General features: G+C 38.7%; 1 protein-coding gene across 1 annotated transcript in view; it reads left to right on the forward strand.

The window, feature by feature from the left end:
- The window catches only part of MIB1 (MIB E3 ubiquitin protein ligase 1), a 141588-nt gene that overhangs the window by 113611 nt on the left and 5697 nt on the right, over window positions 1–22280 (forward strand). The window contains exons 15-20 of the mRNA XM_007523664.3: window positions 4054–4215; window positions 6328–6509; window positions 10670–10862; window positions 14260–14338; window positions 18412–18525; window positions 20444–20544. Coding sequence (XP_007523726.1) covers window positions 4054–4215; window positions 6328–6509; window positions 10670–10862; window positions 14260–14338; window positions 18412–18525; window positions 20444–20544 — 831 coding nt within the window. The remainder of the gene's footprint in view (window positions 1–4053; window positions 4216–6327; window positions 6510–10669; window positions 10863–14259; window positions 14339–18411; window positions 18526–20443; window positions 20545–22280) is intronic.

The following is a 22280-nucleotide window of genomic DNA, read 5'->3' on the forward strand; positions in this document are numbered from 1 at the left end:
CATTCCCATGCATGAAGACCCAGATTCAAGCCCTTGGTCCCCACCTCTAAGGGAGAAACTTCACAAGCAGTGGAATAGTGCTACAGGTATCTTTCCTTCTCTCTGTCTCTTTCCTTCTCTCAATCATGTCTACTTAAAAAAGAAAGAGGGTCAGGCGCTGATGCACCTGGTTGAGTGCACATGTAACAATGCGCAAGAACCTGCGTTCAAATCCCCAGTCTCCACCTGCATGGGGAAAGCTACACAAGTTGTGAAACAGTGCTACAGGTGTCTCTCTGTCTTTTCTCCCTCTCTCCTCCCTTCTCTCAGTTTCTAGCTGTCTCTATCCAATAAATAAATAGAAAAAACCCTTATATTCCATAACTTCTTTACCCAGTCATCTGTTAGGCTGCTTCCACACTTTGGCTATTTTGAATAATACAGCTATGAACATAAGTGTGCATATGTCCCTTCTGATTAGTGTTTGAGTGTCCACTGGATAAATGCCTAAGAGTGGTATTGCTGGATTTTAAGGTCATTTCATTTTTATTTGTTTAAGAGCCCTCCATACAGTGTTCCAAAGGGGCTGCACCAATTTGCATTCCCACCAGCAGTGTAGCAGAGGGGCCCATGACTTTACTAGTTTTTGCCTTTGTCTGACATCTAATATGCAGTTGGACCCAGGTTATTGTCTGGGGAGATGGTGTCATAGTTGGAAAAAGGTATAGAAACCTGGATCAGGGAAGAGAGTAGCTCCCAAATATGGGGAAATATACAAACACTGTTAATGGTAACCCCATCAATTTGATCTGGGGCCCATATTCAGCACGGGAGCCTGTGTAACCTCTGTATCTCTGTAGGTCTGAGCTCGCATTCCATGGTCATAGCTAGGAACATTCTAGGTTGCACTCATTGCAGGACCAGTCTTCCTCGAGTGGTAGAGTATGTTGTCCAACCTCCCTTTAGAGAATGGAGCATTCCCTACCACTGTTGATCCACATTGAGGGCAAGGTCCTATAGGGGCCCACAAAGGGGTCCATTATGTTGTTCCTGATGGAGTTGAGCAGTGACAATGGAGAGAGGGATCTGTTAAAGGATCTGTTAAAGGCCCATCACATCTATGTGGGAATCCCAGGACTCCCTGACTAGGGCCCCAGGTGATGGGGTGGCAAATGGGTTAACTTTGAAAATTCCATGGTTAGGATTTGTTGTATCATACAAGACCTCACCATAATTTATGTCCTTCTATGCTATTTATATGGAGCTGTATCTTAGAAAGACCTACATTCCTGTCCCACATCTTGGAATCTGAATCTATGCCCAAAATTTGGCGTCGTGTGAAGATAATAGCAGTTTTGAAACCAAAGAAAGACCCAACACTGGCCGCCAGCTATAGACCAATTTCTCTCCTCTCCGTGTGTTACAAACTCCTTGAGAGGCTGCTTCTGTCTGTCACGTATTTCTCCTCTTACAGAGAAATTCCTATCACCCGCCCAAGCTGGTTTCCGCCCAGGAAGATGTACCTGCGAACAAGCCCTGGCTCTCTCAACTTACATTGAAAATGGATTCCAGAAGAATTTAAAGACGGGTGCTGTCTTTGTTGATCTCACAGCAGCCTGTGACACGGTCTGGCACCGTGGTCTCCTAGTCAAGATCTCAAGATGCCTGCCTCCATGGGTGGCCAACACTATATCGTTTCTTCTCCAAAACAGAAGATTCCGGGTGTATCTGGGTGACAAGTCTAGCAGATGGAGACTTGTCTCAAGTGGCCTCCCCCAGGGCTCTGTTCTGGCTCCTACGCTATTTAATATTTACATCAATGACCTTCCAGAAACTTCTTCAAGGAAGTTCATCTACGCCGATGACATCTGCTGTGCAACTCAGGCATCCAAGTTTGACATCCTCGAGGAAACACTCACGAAAGACATGTCTCTGATATCTGATTACTGTAAAAAATGGTGACTAATCCCTAGCACTGCAAAAACGGTATCATCTGTTTTCCATCTACACCATGCCTCGGCCTCACGTGAGCTTAATGTGCAGCTTGGCGATACGAGAATCCGGCATGAAGCCCAGCCAGTCTATCTTGGCGTTACTCTCGATCGCACCCTGTCATTTCACGAACATCTCATAAAAACTGCAGCAAAGGTGGGCGCGAGGAATAACATCATTGCAAGACTGGCCAGCTCCTCATGGGGCGCAAGCGCTTCCACACTACGATCATCATCTCTGGCATTATGCTATTCCACTGCAGAATACTGTGCCCCAGTATGGTTCCGTAGCCCCCATGTCCACTTGGTCGATTCCAAATTATATTCCTCCATGAGGATAATTTCTGGAACCATTCGTTCCACCCCGGTTCCATGGCTGCCAGTTCTTAGCAACATCGTCAGATATTCATCGGGATGCGGCATCATCTAGGTTCATTTCCCACGTCTACGCTCGACTGGACCTGCCAATATACACGGATATCTTCGCCCACCCTGTCCAACGCTTGACGTCTCTTCATCCAATCTGGTCCCCTACGCCTACACTGAATTTCTCTGTTCCAGACTCTTGGAAACAGAGTTGGCAGTCAGCTGAGGTAAAGAACAAACACCTCATCACAGACCCCTGCAAGCGTCAACCTGGCTTTGACCTAGCACGTTATGATTGGGCCCTCCTCAATCCCTATCGAACAGGCCATGGCCGGTGCGCCGCTATGTTCCATCGCTGGGGAGCCAGAGACGACCCGAACTGCCCCTGCGGCTACAGACAGACTATGACTCACATAGTCAACGACTGCCACCTCTTCAGATTCAAAGGAGGTCTCAAAACTTTATATCAGGCTCAGTCTGACGCTGTTGACTGGCTACGGAAGAAGGGCAAACGCTAGAAGAAGAAGAAGAAAAAGACCTATGAACAAGAACATCAAAATACTTGCCATATATCAGAGCAAATAAAAATTGTTGAATAATGGCACTGCAATATCTTAAATCCAAAATATCAATAAATGTCAATGGCCTAAATTCATCCATTAAAAGGAACAAGAGTAGGAGGATGGATCAGAAAACACAACCCAACCATATGCTGGTTGCAAGAATCCCACCTAACCCAACAAGACAAACATAGACTTAAAGTGAAAGGATAGAAAACTATCATACAGGTTAATGGACCACAAAAAAGGGCAGGAACAGCCATTCTCATCTCTGACACAGTAGACTTTAAATTATAAAGTAACAAAAGATAGGCAAGGCCATAATGATCAGAGGATCAATCAGTCAAGAAGATTTAACAATTATTAACATCTATGCACCCAATGAGGGCCCATCTAAATACATCAAACATTTATTGAAAGAGCTACAAAAATACATCAGTAATAATACAATAATAGGAGGAGACTTCAACACCTCACTCTCATACTTGATCAACTAAGCAGAGAATCAACAACAAAACAAGAGAATTAAATGAAGATATGGACAGACTAGACCTCCTGGACATATTCAGAGTTCTTCACCCCAAGAAATTGGAATATACATTTTTTTGAAAAGCATTTATTTGTTTTTCCCTTTTGTTGCCCTTGTTTCTTATTGATATCGTCGTTGTTGGATAGGACAGGGAGAAATGGAGAGAGGAGGGAGAGAGAAAGACACCTGCAGACCTGCTTCACCGCTTGTGAAGCAGATGGGGAGCCGTGGGCTTGAACTGGGATCCTTCCGCTGGTCCTTGCACTTTGTGCCACATGCGCTTAACGTGCTGTGCTACCACCTGACTCCCTGGAATACACATTCTTTTTGAATCCACACAGCACATTTATTTCCTTTTCCTTTGACTTTTTTTAAATGGCATTATGATTTACAGTTGGCATATGTGTAAAATTTGTCAATTTTCTGCAAGGTATTCTTGCCCCTGCGTAGGTCCTCCTCCACTATCATCCGCTGGACCTGAAAGGTGTCCCTCTCCTTCCCCCCCACCCCACACACACACCAAAAGCCCTTTACTTTGGTGTAGTACACTAAACCCAGTCTGAGTTCTTTGATGTAATTTCTTATGGGCATAGCTATTTTACCAAAATGATATGTCTTTCTCTTACAGCTTTTGGTTCGTGCTGGTGCCAAATTAGATATTCAGGATAAAGACGGGGATACTCCTTTGCATGAAGCTCTGAGACATCATACTTTGTCTCAGCTACGCCAGCTCCAAGATATGCAAGATGTGGGGAAGGTGGATGCAGCCTGGGAACCTTCCAAAAACACAGTGCGTAAAGATGATTCTACTACTTCTAGCTTAGGTGATCTGCATCTGGGGTTTTGTTGGTTTGTTTGTTTTGGTGGGAAGAGATTGCTATGGGTTGAACCAGGCCTTATATAAAGGGTGTATGACTAGAAAAGAGAACAGAGCATTACCAAGCTCTTCCATTCAGGATTCAGTCTGAAATCCCAGGCATGTAAGTTCTATGCGCCCCCTCTCTCCTATGTCCCCAACTTGCTCTTCTTAACTTCAGTCATTTAGATATGGGCATATCTTGGGTTTTTAGTGTGTGTTTGCCCCCAACAACTACTGAAATTGAGCATCTCTTTGTGGGTTTTTTAATTAGATTTTTATTTATCTCATATTGATTAAATAGTGATTTGTAAGACTATAAGTTAATAGGAGTGTATATTACACCATTTTGCCACCAACTGTCTGTGTCCCCGTATGTGTGTCGTCTCCCCCCTCCCCCTCCCCCCAATGAAGCTGACCATCTACCCTCACCCACCACCCAGAGATCTTTACTGTGGTGCAATACTCCAAACTCAGTCAGATTCTGCTTTGAGTTTCTTTTTCTGTTCTTTTTTTTTTTTTGGCCTCCAGGGTTATTGCTGGGGCTCGGTGCCTGCACTACGAATCCACTGTTCCTGGAGGCCATTTTTCCCATTTTGTTGCCCTTGTTGTTGTTATTGTGCTGCTGTTGTTGGATAAGACAGAAATCGAGAGAGGGGGAGAGAAAGACAGACACCTGCAGATCTGTTTCACTGCTTGTGAAGTGACCCCTCTGCAGGTGGGGAGCCAGGGGCTCGCCTGTCCTTGTGCTTTGTGCCACGTGTGCTCAACCTCTGTGCTACCACCTGTCCCCTTTGTGTGGGTTTTTTTGTTTGTTTTCCACTCACGTACATTTGATGAAGTGTCACTACTTTGTTGAGTTGTTCCTTTTCTTACTATTGGATTTTTGAAAGTTCTTTATATAATTCGAAAATAAGTTCTTTATCAAATATATCATATGAATATATTTTCTCCCAGTCTGTGCTTGTCTTTTCATTCCTTTTTTTTTTCCTTTATTTTTTTCACTAGCAGGCTACTACTGGTTTACAATACAGTTGGTGGTGTATTTTCATTTAGAAGAATTCAGTGCTTATATGTACAAATGCTAGTACTACTACTATTAATACATAAAATTAAAGTATTTAAGAAAACAGTGAATTTATGCTTGAGCCGATACTTTAAACTTGTACTCAGTCTATTATAGATGTTTCATAAGTGTTAAAAATTATTACGCCAATTTTTGGCTATTTCTTTGACTCATATGATATTGTCAGAGCCACATTTACATAATTCTCCACTATTTCACTCAGTTTGTTGGCATTGACTCTTTCCTCAGTTGTCTCTTTGTAGTTTTTCAGGTTGGTTGCTAGAAGCTCTAGAGCTGAATTAAATAGAAATGAGAGAGTGCTCTTTCCTTAATATCTCAACCTCAAGTCCCACTCTTGAGTTTTATTGCCCTTAACTGATCTGCTTTGGTTCTTCATCATCTCTCAGCCATCACTTAGGAGAGATGGGTATGTGACTGATTTGAGCTATCTTTAGTTCATCGCCAAAACTGAAAAGTCTCAGACTATGTTTTAAGGAAATTGGAGGCCTGAGGGGAGAGGGGATGGATGAGTTCAGTGAATGAAGGCTTGCGATTTATTGATGACCACTATATTTGTATAGGCTGTACATTTCTTCTCAGAGATATATTTAAATATTTATTTATTTATTTATTTATTCCCTTTTGTTGCCCTTGTTGTTGTTACTGTTGTTGTTATTGATGTTGTTGTTGTTAGATAGGACAGAGAGAAATGGAGAGAGGAAGGGGAGCTGGGGAGAGAAAGACAGACACCTGCAGACCTGCTTCACTGCCTGTGAAGCTACTTCCCTGCAGGTGGGGAGCCAGGGGCTTGAACCAGGATCCTTACGCTGGTCCTTGTGCTTCACGCCACCTGCGCTTAACCATTGTGCTACCGCTCAACTCCCGATATTTTAATAAATAACTCAGTTACATGCTATGATAAGAATGGATTATGTTTCCCCAAAGAGAAAAAACAATCACTTGTTTCCATTTTATTTCAGCTAATAATGGGACTTGGTACCCAGGGGGCAGAGAAGAAGAGTGCAGCATCTATTGCTTGCTTCTTGGCTGCTAATGGTGCCGATCTCAGCATTCGAAACAAGAAGGGTCAGTCACCACTTGATCTCTGCCCTGATCCAAGTCTCTGCAAAGCACTAGCAAAGTGTCATAAGGAAAAAGTCAGGTTTGTATAATTGAATATTGCAAAGCATTATTATTATACATAAAAGTATCATAATGGAGGGTCTGATTACTTAATCAAGTCTTTATCTTTGTTTTCCTTTATTTTTGTACTGATCCTTTCTTAACTAAAGTAATTTTCTACAGACAGCTTATCTCTTATATTGGGTTGTATTTTCTGTGTTGTTAATACAAGGTTTTATTTATAATAAGTCCTAAGAAAGCAGTAAGCCTGATCTTTCAGTACTCCTGTAAGTTAGAGGATTTACTTATAAGGGAAAAAAAATCTTACTGGTGAATTACTATGATTAATTTTGCATGCATTTTAAATTTTACTAGACTTTGCTTGAGAGATAGTTTATGTATGTAACACAAATTCTTAATAATTCTAGCATACTGTACCATGCCTAAAAGACACTCAGTATTAATGAAGGACTGAAAGGATAAACAAATGAATCCATTCTTAAATAGATTTTTCTCTGAAGAGGATCAGTCTAGTTGTCTTCATTTCTAAAAGTAAATTTTGCCAGTGATTTTAATTACATAACCAAACTTAAGAGGATTTTAGACACAGAAATGTTGCTGTAAAAGTATTGTTGTCCCTTATTTTAACCTGGTTTTTGTCATTGAACTTATCCTTAGTTGTCGGTCATTGAACAGTTGTTTGTAGTTGTCTCTTGATTTTTGTGTTCTCTTCTATAGTGATGAAATGACATCTTGGAATTACGGAGATGCCATTTTATGGAATAGATTTCTACTATAAGGAACTCTGTATAATGAAATACACATTTCTTTAAAAAAAATTGAAGTCATGGTAGCATCTGGAACTTGATGGCTAAAAAAAGTGTTAAGATATGAATCAGGGGGTTGGGCGGTAGTACAGAGGGCTAAGCTCACATGGCGTGAAGCTCAGGGACCTGCGTAAGGATCCTGGTTCAAGCTCCTGGCTCCCCACCTGCAGGGGGGGGTTGATTCACAAGCGGTGAAGCAGGTCTGCAGGTGTCTTTCTTTCCCCCTCTGTCTCAATTTCTCTCTGTCCTATCCAATAACAACAACATCAGTGTCAACAATAACAACAGAAGCTCAACCCCTGGCAATAATAACGACAACAACAAGGGCAACAAAATGGGAAAAATGGTCTCCAGGAGCAGTGCTAGCACAGTGCTAGTACCGAGCCCCAGCAATAACCCTGGAGACCAAAAAAAAAAAAAAAGATATAAAGCAGGGGCCTGGATGATTAAGTATATACATTACAGTGTGCAAGGTCCTGGGTTCAGGCACCCAGCCCACCTGCAGAGGGAAAGCTTCACAAATGGTGAAACAGGGCTGCAGGCATCTCTCTCTCTCTCTGTCTTTCTCCCCATTCCTCTCAGTTTCTGGCTGTCTATATCCATTAAAAATGAAGATAAAAAAATTAAAAAATTTGACGTAAAAAAGGTATAAAGAACAAATTGTTAAGTAATCAGGAATCTAAAGCTAAGACTAGCAGATGAGATATTGGGTCTCCATTTTGGAAAAGACTGGAAGGTCTGTTTTAGGTAGATTCCAAGGGGCCCATGGCTTTACTAATTTTTGCCTGAGTCCCACAGTTAACTTGCAGGTGGGCCAAACATATTGTCTGGGGAGATGGTGTCAGAATTGGGGATAGACTAGAAAGCTGGATCAGGGGAGAGAGTAGCTCCCAAATAAGAGTAAACCCCGTCGATTTGATCTGGGGCCCATATTCAGCAATCAGGCAGTGCTTACCAATGTTGATCTACATTGAGGGCTAGGTGCTATAGGGGCCCACAGAGGGGTCCATTATGTTGTTCTTGATGGAGATGACCAGTGACAGTGGAGAGAGGGATCTGTTAGAGGTCTAGGCCCATCATGTCTGTGTGGGTATCCCAGGATTCCCTGACTAGGGCCCTGGGAGAGGAGGTCTCTTGCCCTTATCCAGCTTTTGTAGTCCTACTTTATCTCACAAGATAAAACTATGAGTTGCTATTCAAGGAAATAGAAAATGATACAAAGAAATGGAAAGATAGCACATCTTCCTGGCATAGGTGTCAGCACATCTCCCACACCACCCAGTTGTCCCCATCTTTCATGATAGAGCCCTGAGTCTCCAACCCTCTTTAACACACTTTCCCACCTATCCTTTTTGAGTCCTTGGGTCTGCTGAAAAGTAGATAACAGTTTATTAATGTTTCACCTTGTCCAGAATCTTCTATGAGTGATATCTGGTATTTGTCCTCCTTCTCGCTATCAGAACAGTAGATGCTATTTTTAAAAAATATTTATTTATTTATTTTCCTTTTTGTTCCCCTTGTGGTTTTTATTGTTGCTGTAGTTATTATTGCTGTTGATGTCGTTGTTGGATAGGACAGAGAGAAATGGAGAGAGGAGGGGAAGACAGAGAGAGAAAGACAGACACCTGCAGACCTTTTTCACCACCTGTGAAGCAACTCCCATGCAGGTGGGGTCCAGGGGCTTGAACTGGGATACTCATGCTGGTCCTTGCGCTTTGCGCCACGAGTGCTTAACCCACTGCACTACCACTCGACTCCCAGAAGATGCTATTTCTTACAGCTGAGTAGTATTCTATTCTACACATTTGTTTGTTTAGATAGAATAAAAGACCACAGTACCAAGGCATGAACTTGGGTTGTACATGTGACAAAATAGCACAGTATCCAAATGAACTATTTTTACTAGTCTGGCCTACATATTTCCTAAGGGAAAAAATAGGAAAAGTACATCTGAAAACATAGATACAAGTTACTATACATACTGCAGTGGAAACTTTTAAGTCTGGCTCAATCCCCAGGGCCACCATAAACCAGAGATTAGCAGCAGTCTGCTGTCTGTGTCCCTCTCCCCATTAAAATAAAACAAATAAAATACATATTTAAAAAAACCTTTTAATACTCTAAGAGAAACTGAGTATATGAGCAAATTACTGAGTTTATGAAGATTGTAGTAAAAGTAAGAGTATTCATTTCACAGCTATATTTGGTGATATATATGTATTTCTGTGTCTTGGGTCTATGTGCTTAGAGATGCATTTAATTTTACTTCTTAAGGATGCACTTAAATGAACAACTGCAGTAAAATATTTTCCAAAGTACTTTTTGTCAGTTGTGGACTCTGATAATGCTCTGCCTTGTGTGTAGCAGCTAGGATGACTAACGTGTTCCAGTTATATCGTGTGTGTGTGTGTGTGTGTGTGTGTGTGTGTGTGTGTGTGTATGTTTAATTACCTTTACTTATTTGATGGAAACAGCCAGAAATTGAGAGAGAAGGGGGAGATAGAGACATCTGAAATACTGCTTCACCACTCACAAACCTTTCTCCTGTAGGTGGGGACCAGGAGTTCGAACCTGGGACCTTGCGTGTTGTAATGTGCACTCAGCCAGGTGTGCTACCACCAGGCCCCAATTTTGTTTCCTTCTCCTTCTCCTTCTCCTTCTCCTCCCCCTCCCCCTCCCCTCCCCACCCCACCCCTCCCCTCCCCCTCCCCCTCCCCCTCTCCCTCCTCTTCCTCCTCCTCCTCCTTCTCCTTCTCTTTCTCCTTTCTCCTCTTCCTTTTTTTTTTTTTTCATAACCAGAGCACTGGCTCAGCTCTGGTTTATGGTGTGCGGTAGATTGAACCTGGGACTTTGGAGCCTCAGACATGAGAGTCTCTTTGCATAACCATTATGCTACCCTTGTTTACTTTTTATACCCTTTCTGCTGATAAAGCATAATCTTAGCAAAGCTGTTGTATGTTACAAATTTTATTTCATTAAGTCTCTTTTTATCATTGGATGAGGACTTTTTCACTTTGAAATTTAAATAATAGCAGACCTAACATAAAGATGTAGAAATCTGTACACGTAGAATATCTTTCACATGGAGTGCTGGAGCATTCTGTTTATTCATTTTAGCAGAGTGCTGCTCAGCTTTCGCTTATGGTGGAACAAAGTATTTGATGTAGAACTTTTTTTTTTTTTTTAACCACAGTACTGTTCAGCTCTGGCTTGTGTGGGGGGGGGATTGAACCTTGGAGCCTCAGGCATGAGAGTCTCTTTGCATAACCATTAGGAAGTAAAAGAATTAAAAATATTTAACACTCTTTTTAATTTATGCATTTGTAATAGAAATATTCTGATAGACTTGAATAGAAACATTTTCTTTTACTAGTGGTCAAGTGGGTTCTCGAAGTCCCTCTATGATCAGCAATGATTCTGAAACCTTAGAAGAGTGTATGGTGTGCTCAGATATGAAGAGAGACACACTTTTTGGCCCGTGTGGACATATTGCCACCTGTTCTTTATGTTCTCCACGAGTCAAGAAATGCCTCATCTGTAAAGAACAAGTTCAGTCCAGAACAAAGGTAATAGGTCTTTAATATATTCTTTTGTTGTTTTACAAAATTCTTTGAGATCATCATTAAGAAGATTGTGTGATGTCATGTGTTGAACTTTGCTCTTTGTAAATATGTAAACTATGGTGGCTAAAAAGAAAAGAAATCTTTGCTTTCAAAGCCTCTAGTAACCTAAGAATGTATTTATTTATCAGTAGGTCACTTTATTGAGGAAATGATGATCTCTATACAGTCATCACATAAGGATGATTTCTTATTTTTCTTGCTGTGCCTGCACATCACCCCCACCACCCCTAGAGATACAGTTAAAGCTTTGTGTTGCAGGTACCTGCATGTTGTACCTTTTTCAAGTCGTATGTCTCTTTAATCACCTATCTGCAAGGCAGTTGTCACTCATGACTCCAATTTCTTCCCAGTGATAGGGATCTGTGTACTACTGCCACCATCCATGAAGCCACCAGTCTTCCTCTCTTTATCTTTGTAAAAGACTAGTTGATATTTTAAAAGTAGATCTCACTTTTTTGATTTGATTATTTTGTCCTCATTTCATTTCCTTCAATTTGTTTTTCTGCCTCTCTGTTCCCGTTAGTTCCAATGATTTGGTTAGGGCCAGCTGAACATTTTTTGGTATGAAAATTTCACAGATGATTTCACATTATTGTTTGACCAGAAGGCAAATATAGTCTGGTCATCCTGCCTCTGATAATGGCCAAATTCTGTATCCTTAGAGCTTTTTGTTTCACTGACTCTTCTTGCTTTATGAGAAGTGCTATTTTCTGACTTTCCAAGTTTAATATTTCTCTTTGTGAACTTTGTGCTTTATCATAATTTGCAATGCCTTATTCAGCTTGGTTTATTGAAATAATTGATTTTCCTTTTTAGCCTCTTCATGTGTGTGATGGGTATGTGTATATGTGTGCAAAGTGAGAAACAATGATTCCTTTCCATGTGAGTAGCTTAAAACACAACAGCTCCTATAACAACAGTTCTGTAAATCAACATTTCTTCAATTAAGTCATATTAAAGCCAAGAAAACAAATAGTGAAACACAAGAAATGTTGGTATCACTTTTGGTATCTATGCTTTTTCCCACTCTTAGTCTTCATTTTTCTGTTGATGTTCTTTGTTTTTTTTTTTGTTTTGTTTTTGTTTTTGCCACCAAGTCTTCATGCTTGCACAGTTTCACTGCTCCTAGTGAATGTGTTGTGTGTTTAGGTGGAAGGAGAGACAGACAGAAAGGAGAGAGACCATAGCAGTATTCTACCACTTGTGAAATTTTCCTTGAAGACGTGTTCCCAGTTGGTGGAACTCAAACTCATGATATGACTCAAACTCATATCCTTGCATATGATAAGCCATGCACTCTACCGGCTTCTCTGTTGATTTTTTTAAGCTATTAACCTTCATTAGCTAGGAGCTGGTACTAATTATCATTATATATCTTGTTAAATATCTTACTTGCACTTCTTATTTTCATAGGGGACCTTTTAAGACTGTTTTTGTGAAATGAACATGTTTTGGGTACAAGGAAGTTATTTTAGATAGACACTAGATTAGTAGTTTGCATGTAAGTGCTTAATCTATTTGTAAAGGTGAGGTGGATGAAGTAGCAACACTTATTTATGCTAAGCATTGTATTGGCATTTCATATGCATTCTGTCTATGTCAATAGTGCTTAATAAATGTGGAGTATACCACCCAATAAAGTAAAGGGAAAACTTAAGTTTATATCGGATTAGTCAATAAATAAATGTGGGGTATTCAGCTTTAGTTTACCTATAGAATGCAACGGGGGGGGGGGGAAGGGGGGCAACAGAATTTGAAAAAAGTAAAAATTTAAGCCATTTTTCAGGTTCAGTTTTTTTCCCCCAGAGTACTGCTCAGCCCTGGCTTGTGGTGTGGGGGATTGAACCTGGGATTTAGGAGCTTCAGGCATGAGAGTCTCTTCATATAACCATTTTTCTATCTGCTCCCATGATTCTTCTGTTTTTAAATTATCTGTGTATTCTGCTATTGTGCTTAAAATGTTTTATTAGATTAAATTCTGTTTCAGCAACCTTTAATTGGCACTTATTTTGTGGTCAAGACATAATGTATACATGTGATCATCACCTTCTAAAATTTGTAATCTTAAAGCAAACTGTCAGTCAGGTTAAAAGTTAACTTTGCCGTGTAGGTATTTCATTTATCTTTTTTATTTATTTATTGGATAGAGACAGCGAGAAATGGAAAGGGGAGGGGAGATAGGGACAGGGACAGAGACACCTGCAGCACTGCTTTACCACTCATGAAGGTTTCTCCCTGCAGGTAGGGACCAGGGGATTGAACCTGGGTCCTTGTGCACTGTGATATGAGCATTTAACCAGGTGTGCCACCTCCTGGCCCCCCATGTAGGATATGTCTAAGAGAGATACAGAGTGAGCTCAGAGGCCCTGTGTTGTCAAAGTATAATCTCTGATAATTGAATAGATATCCCTTATTGCCCATCTAATCCAACCCTAGTATTTATAGTTATAAAAACTGAAGTTTAAAGTGCTTATTAATACTTAGATCTTCTGTGCAGGTCTCTTGATTCTTAAATTCCTTTCTTTCCACTATGTTAGGAAACAAAGGTAAAATTTATAATGTGTGCAAAAGAAGATTCATGGAACAGGAAAGGTAGGGAGGATGAAATTTACTGCTACTTCTTTTCAGATGACTTCTGAATCCTAAGGATTAGTAAGGTTTCAGTTCAGTTTTAAAATTACAGAATTTTCAAGCATATAAAAATGTATAAGAGCTAACATAACCACCAAACACATTTGTCAAGTTGGTTGTAGAACCTTTGAATATAAAGAAATAGTGACCCCAAGTGGCTAAAGCGTAATAAACATCTTTACTAATGTCAAAACAAATTATAAAACTAGTAGCTATAGGGAGGAAAAAGAAATAAACTTGGTCTTTTTTAGCAATTAGAGTCATACATTTTGAGAGACTGTCCAGTCATTTTGTACACACACCTTAACAATAAAAATGCATCTTTTTAAGTGGCTTCACTCTAAGGAATATAACTGGAGGAAAGAATAGCAAAGTTAAGTTTACACATTTTCTTTTTCTTTTTTTTTTTTACTTTTACTAACGGAAATGGAAAGTATGGGTAAGTAAGTGGTTGTTAGATCTGTTTGCTAGACTAATTTAACCTATGAACAATTCAAATACATTGTGTTGAAAATAATTTTTAAAAAGCACCACATTATGTGGATAAGAGATGGATTAAGCATTGGTTTTATATTAGACATTGAACTAAGAAGCACTTTACACATACCATCTAATTTAGTCTATATCACCTTATCGCTCTTTATTTGTTCAATGCATTGCCAGGAAATGTAGTTGTTGACACTTGTATTTGTAACCTCCTCTCTTATAGATTGAAGAATGTGTGGTATGCTCCGACAAGAAAGCAGCTGTTCTTTTTCAACCCTGTGGACACATGTGTGCTTGCGAGAGTATGTAGTCTATACAAAATTTCCTCAGTATTATGTCAGTAGAAAGTGAAACATATCTTACTTGAATTTTTTTTTTGATAACTCACACAAAAACATTTGGCGCTCCGCTAGTCTAGTACATTTCATTGCTACCTCTGCTAGACTGCTTGTTTCCCGCCTTGCTTCTGAGCACTAGAGAATGCTGAATATGTAGTATCTTACCAGCTCCCATTTTGATTTCATTTGTATTAGCACAAAATGATCTGTTTCACAAAGAATGTAAATTTATCTCCAAAAACAAGTGTTGAGGGTATGAGGGTGATCTAGCTGCAACATCTGTCACCCCACTGATTGCTGGGGTTGATTTGTCTGATCTGGATGGATAGGCGAGTGTCCTCTTCATCACTGCTCCATGTGAGGTCTAAGTCTTCCCTGATTAGAGACGGCTGGTCTTTGGTCAAGAGTATACTGCACTCCCCCAGAAGAACCTCCAGACAAGCTCTCGGGTCCAAAATTGAATGTTGAAAAACTTGGTTGAATCTTTTCTTTCATTTGTAAGGGTAGCACGTCTTGGTTCACTTTGCCATGACATGCCCACTCTGTGCGCTTTCCCCTGTTGCTGAACCATCATCACAGCCATTTGATTCTGCAACACCCATATTTCTTTTTGATCTTTTTCTATGTCAGGGCAACTCCTAGAGATCTTTTCTTTATGAGGATGATATGAAAGTTTTAAGAGATTTTTGGGCCAGCAAAATAGCTTACTTGAATAGTGTGCTGCTTTGCCATGTGGACAACCCAGGTTTAGCACTGGTCCTCACAGCATTGAAGGAAGCTTTGGTGCTATGGCCTTTTCACTTTTTCTCTGTGCCTCTCTGTGTCTATCAAAATGATAATAATATGTTTAACAGATTTAAAAATGTCTTTAAAATACTCTTTCCAAGGCCTTTGCTTCTTTTGTTACCCTTATTCTTCTTTAAGATCATATACTGTTCAATACTAATACTATTTTCTTTTGCCTTTTACATATGTCAGTGAAAGATTTAAAACAAATTTAACAACTTATGTCTTACTGGGTCTATGGTAAAATACAGTATTCCTGATGTAATCTAGATTGGCCAATAAGTGTTGATTTTTAATAAAACATTGGAGAAAAGTCGTACAAATTGTATAGTAGTTTAATTTCATTTGCATGAATTTTACCTAAGCCTTGGTGTTTGGTTTTTTCCCTTCATTTTGTTAAGCAGCACTTCAACTAAAGAAAAGCTGAAAATTTTCTGTTATATTCTACCGGTACTGTTTCTGTTTATCAAAGAGGGTTATAATGGCTATTATCCTTTGTCAAGTGGGCAAATAGACAAATAATTCTATATATAAGTAAAAGGAGCTTAAGTTGTTTAAGTTTTCCTAAGACAAGGGTTAGCAAACTTTTTCTGTATAGGATCAAATTTTTTTTTTACTTTGTGCACCACATGGTGTCAACTCTGCATTGTAGTACAAAAATAAGCTCGTGTACTATGTACATGATAGGACCTGAACTGCTCTGCATTAAGATATAAAAAAACCTGTGCCTACTTGGACTTGACCTGCAGTCAAAATGATCCTTTACAGGGGCATGAAAGTTAGTTGATTCTAGGACTTTGGTGCAATATTTACCTCAGGAGTTTCCAGAGCTTTCACATTGTCTTAAATATAACTAGAGCCAGGGAGACAGCATAATGGTTATTCAAACATTCTCATACCTGAAGCTCCCGGGTCTCAGGTTCAATACTCCATACCACCATAAGCTGGAGCTGAGCAGAACTCTGGTAAAAAATAAATAAATAAATAAATAAATAAATAAATAAATAAATAAATAAATAAATAAATGTCATAGGAGCAACACTGACTTATTGAACTCTTAATTCTGTACCAAGCATATTAATCTTTTCATAACAACTTTAAGAAGTCATATTGCTTTCACGAATTTATAGACAAATTATTGAGCATTTATTTGCTGGAGGTGATATTTAAGTTCAAAGTATCCTCTTGTTGAAGAAGTGTACACTAAAGTAGTTTTTCCAATACCTACTAAAAGCAGAATATTGAAGTCTTAAAGAATATATATATGAATGACAGGAAAAAGGGGAAGGAGATTATGTCTTCACTTAATGACATCCTTAGGTTCTTGCAGAACTGCAACTTTGAGGGAAATGATGTATAATGAAACCACGCCCTCAAATAGTGCCATTTTGTTCTACTTCATCTGGGATTGTTTTTTTCTCCAGTGTTAAAGCAAAACAATAGTGGAGGGATTTTTTTTTTTTTTTTAAAGAGCCATTTATTTTACAGGAAGGAAATGTTATTCAAGGACTTAACTATATATCCCTCTTGGAGCATTTGAAAAAAGGTTTTACAGACACATTATAGTGGACCAGGAAGAGAAAAACAAGAAATAGCACTTGGGACTTGCGTGAGAGAGGCTCCCAGGTGCAGTTACTGGTACCACCACATGCAAGAACTTGAACAGTACTCTGTCCAAAAATGTAAAAGAGAAAAAAACAATCACAACTCAGCAGTTATGAGAATTTTGAGTTGTGATTTTTGTATTAAGGTAATACATAATTTTTAATTTAACGGAGAAAGAATTGCCCTCAGATTGAAGACAAATCCCAAATCAGATTTCTGCTAGCACTAGCTCCACCTTGTATCTGTGGATAGGCTGCCATAAGATCCTTTGCTTCTCAGACCATAGCATAAGGTGGACCCTAGTAAGGATTGTCTTTATCACGGTACATAGACCACATGAGGTGTGAAATATACTTTCATAATAAATCTAATGGAAAAGAAAATGTTGAGGCACTGTGTGCTTAGTTAATAACCCTAGTTATAAAATACTCTATAGCCTATAAGCTGTATTTCTAGGTATTTCTTGGGGTGGATAGCATTTTGTTAATATATAGTTATTTGATACTCCAACTCCTGCATTTACTAAGTAATTTTCTTGTTAGATTACATTACTTTGAGAGAGTTGTTCAGCATACTTTATTAGAAATAAGTCACTTAGAAAGTTTTTTTTTAATATTTATTTATTCCCTTTTTGTTGCCCTTGTTTTTGTTTTTTTTTTGTTGTTGTTGTTGTAGTTATTGTTGATGTCATCGTTGTTGGATAGGACAGAGAGAAATGGAGAGAGGAGGGGAAGAGAAAGACAGACACCTGCAGACCTGCTTCACCGCCTGTGAAGCAATTCCCCTGCAGGTGGGGAGCCGGGGGCTCGAACCTGGATCCTTACGCTGGTCCCTGCACTTTGCGCCACCTGCGCTTAACCCACTGCGCTACCGCCCGACTCCCACTTAGAAAGTATTTTTACATTATATGAGCAACCTTGCAGTTTTAGTATTACTTAAATTTTGTAAAGTGTCATTTCCTTTATTTCTAAATCTTAAGATTTTGGAATATTCAACTAAATCATAGTTCTCTGGTAGAACAACTACCTGAGTTTGAGTCCAGCACCATTTGGGAGCATCTTAACTTCATAGATGGTGCTGTGGGCATATTTTCTTTTCCCCTCCCTCTGTTCCTCTTACCTGCCTATAGCATAAGGACTGAAAATAGAAGATCTTGGACTACTATTTAAAAAACAGTAACCCTCAGGGCCAGGCATTGGCACACCTGGTTAAGTGCTCACATTACAGTCCATAAGGACCTGGTTTCAAGCCCTTGTCCTACCCATAGGGGGAATCTTCACAAGTGGTGAAGTCAGGCTGCAGGTGTCTTTCTGTCTCTTTCCCTCGCTGTCTCCCCCGCCCTTCTCAATTTCTCTCTTTCTCTATCTAATAATTAATAAACATACAAATAAATAAAGACAGTAACCTTTCACTCTTTATTCCATTCTATTAGAAAACGTCTTCATAATGATGCACTTCCTATTCTGAAGGATTTATCAATGCAAAATACACATTCTTATGTTGATAATAATATAAAATACTCAATTGTGTATTGATATAATTTGCCCAATATTTATTTCATTATTAAAGTTCTAAAAATGATCAGAAAGACAACCCCTCTTATTCAAGTTCTCTCTTGTAATAAGTGTCCTGTGACTGTTTTCCAGACTGTGCTAGCCTGATGAAAAAGTGTGTGCAGTGTCGAGCAGTAGTTGAACGAAGAGTGCCCTTCATTATGTGTTGTGGAGGGAAAGGTTCAGATGATGCCAGTGATGACATCTGTAAGTAGACACCCCCAGCCCCAAGTCACTGTGTCGGGGGTAGGACTTTTGTTGGCTCTCTCTCTGTTAGGTGTTTGCATACTGCTCCCAGCACCAACTTGTATCTTTCTCCACCACTGTGTATTGGGTTCCCTAAGTAGACTTTTTAAAGTGATTTAATAATAGTTTATAGTATTATAAAATTACAGAGCGTCACTTCATCCCATACCCACCACCAAGATCCGTGTCCCCATCCTCCCCAGTAATAGCCGCTGTAGTTCTCACAAAGTCTGGAGACAATTCATCTCCCTTGGACTTTTTCATGCATTACTTTACGTTCTGTTTAGAATGTCCATGAACATTTCATTTGTAGGAGAATGTTGCCTTGTAAAACTTAGCATATATGGCTTGAATCTAAAGAGAAAGTAAGGACTTTTTGGTCAATATTGCAAGAAACCTGAATTTTTTTTTCTAATTTGTGATACGATTATAGCACTTGAGGCATAATTGCTTTAAGAAAGCTCCATAAAAGACATAATGACATAAAAGACATGGTTCTATTTTTTATTTGTTTGTTTGTTTACCAGGGGATTGAACCTGGGACTTCGAAGCCTCAGGCATGACAGTCTGTTTGCATAACCATTTTGCTATCTACCCCTGCCTGGTTCTATTCTTAAAGATTTAATGTCTTTTTTTCTTTTTGATGAAGCCAGGGCCTTGTGCACCACTCCCGACCTGACTTTCTCAATCTCTTGTGCTGCTGGAAAAGTCATGATGCGTTTTTTGCTTAGGAAAAAAAAAAACCCATCATGACTTTTTCAGCAACCCAGTATGTGTATGCAGAGAGGGAGAGGGAGAGAGACAGACTACAGCATTGAAATTCCTTCTGGTACTGTGACTTAAATCTAGGGCAGACATATGGCAAGGCGGGCACTCTACCCAAGAGCTCTTTCAGCCCCTTGATAATCTGTTTTAAGGTGAAATTCAATGTATCTTGGGGACACACCATATTATAATGCTTTATTTGTTTGTTTCCATTTACACAAACTTTAACCTGATTCCTTAATGTAATTGGCTTACCTAGCACATTAAGTACTTTATGGAACAGTAATTCTTTGGGCAGAATAGTGGTAAGTAAACTGAATTATAACACAGTAAGTAAGTATAAAGATGGAAAATAAATTACTTATCTCCAACATTTTTAGTAGTGAAGCTATGTAAAAGTATTTTTAATCTTCATTACATATAGCTTGAACTGTCTTTTTGATTTCTTTGTTCTATTAATGACTTAAGAGGAAGAAAGTTAATTCAGCCTCTTATGTCTGGCTGTGTATGTGTGTCATATCACTAGTAGAGTAGGTTAAAATACAAAACTAAGAGTGTAAAGAAAGAGAAATAAAATTTTTATCTCTACTTTTCAGAGCACATATCATGGCCTTTCTTTCATATAATTCCTTGTCTCATAGAAACAAAATAGTATGTGTTGGGGAAAAGGAAAGGAGGCTAGCTTTTTGTGCATTCTCATAAAAACTGCTTAAGAAACTAAGATAATTGTTACTGTCAAAAATAGAGAGCTGTGTTGCTTACCTTTTTTGCTAAATAGAAAGCAAAACAGAGAAATCAGACATAAAATGTATTTGTGAACTTGATAAAAGAGGCAAGTACAACACTGAAAAAAAACCCAAATTGCTGTATGGAGATTATTGCTGAGTCACATATAATCGTAAATCCAGGCATAAACTTCTGTCTGTCTTTGAAGAATGTATATCAAGGAATATAGCATGACTGTCACCACTATGTGTGTTGTCCAAATATAAAAAATGATTTTAAGGGAATTCTAATCCTATTCTGGTTTTTATTTAAGCAAGTAGCAGTGATTTTAAAAGTAAAGCTCATTATTGTGCTAAAATAGTCACAAAACTTTTCATCTATATTATAGCAAGTGGGAATATTCCAGTATTACAAAAGGACAAGGATAATACTAATGTCAATGCAGATGTGCAAAAGTTACAGCAGCAGTTACAAGACATTAAAGAGCAGGTAATGATTTCTTCATAAGCAAATGGTGATGCTGTGAATGGAATTTAGTATTTTTTCTGTAAAACCAGAAATTTCTATATTAAGCATGGTTCTTATCAAGTATATCTGTTGTAGCAATTGAACATTTGTAATAGGTAATACCTGATTTAAAGATTTAACCGGGGGGGGGGGGGGGGCAGGCTCACTAAGTTAAGCGCACATAGTATGAAGCACAAGACCAGAGCAAGGATCCAAGTTTGAGCCCCTGGCTCCCCACCAACAGGGGGTCGTTTCACAGGTGGTGAAGCAGGTCTGCAGTGTCTATTTTTCTTTCCCCCTTTGTCTTCCCTCCTCTCAATTTATTTCTGCCCTATCTGACAACAACAACCGGGGGGATGGTGTGGTGGTGGTGGCCTCCAGGAGCAGTGGATTTGTAGTTCAGGCACAGCCTTAGCAATAACCCTGGAGGCAAAAAAAAGATTTAATCAAACATTTTCCAAAATATAAAAATGCTCAATCATATTAAAAACCAGAACTTGAAAAATGAAACTTATTTTTACCTTCCTGATTGAGAGGAAAAACTTAATATTAAGAACTCTTTTATCAACTGTTAGCAAGAACTTTAGCGGTCACTCAGCTGCTTATGGGGATAGAGTTGGTAAGAACACTTTGCAAAAAATTGCTGTTATTTATTTAAATTAAGCAGGATATTGTTTGGTGCTGTAAACTTGGAAAAATGTTTTTAAACATGCTTTTGTTAAACTGTACATACACTTTGTACAGTTAATATATTATTGTACTTAAATAAAAGATGTATTTATAATATATATATGGACCATAAAGAAAACAGAAGAAATATAAAATTCAGAATAGTGGTAATCAGCAAGTGGTTGTATATAAGAAAAAATTAGTGAATATCTTCAAAAGAAAGTAGCATTTCATCCTTTAAATTGAGTGGTGATTATTATTATTTTACATTTATTTATTATGCAAATGTGCTTTATTTGAATATGCTCCCTATATGAGCAGAAACATCCAGCATTTGCCCAGTACTAATTTTAACAGTTCTGAGCAGTGGAATCGGGTCACCCCATTCCCATCATCAGAATCTATCATACTCAACATGTGTTTTTCAATATATGTTTTTCTGTTAACTGCATTAGTATTTCTTATTTAAAACACAGGATACTAGGGACCAGGGGGGCATCGTAGTGGTTATGCAAAAGCTTTTCATGTCTGAGGCTCCCAGGTCCCAGGTTTAATCCCCAGCATTACCATAAGCCAGATACTGAGCTGAGCTCTGTATCTCTTTCTTTGTTTCTCAGTAAGGTTATATACATATATGTATAATTTGACATTACACACATATATGTGCATGTATATGTATGTATAATTAGACCTGTTACATTAAAATTTCCATAGGGGAATAGCCAAATAATTTTCACTTTTAATAGCTGTCCTTGGTAATTTGGATATGTATTCTTGTTTTTAGTTTATGGAGTAGGGATTGTTATAGATTATAGTGTATTTTTATACCAGAGCACTGCTTAGTGCTATCTCCCCAACCCTGATTATGTTGTTCCTTATGTTTTCTACATACAGATAAAAGCATTCTTTTATATATACTCAATAGCTAGTGAAAAGCAGCGGTAAAATAAATTAGCTTAAGTATATGGTGTAAATTATTTTCAGCACAACAATTAAATTTGCTTTATAGGATTGAACAGCAAGGGTGATATTTCTTTAGGTGGTCAATA

Source organism: Erinaceus europaeus, chromosome 15 (assembly GCF_950295315.1).
Source record: "Erinaceus europaeus chromosome 15, mEriEur2.1, whole genome shotgun sequence".
Taxonomy (NCBI): domain Eukaryota; kingdom Metazoa; phylum Chordata; class Mammalia; order Eulipotyphla; family Erinaceidae; genus Erinaceus; species Erinaceus europaeus.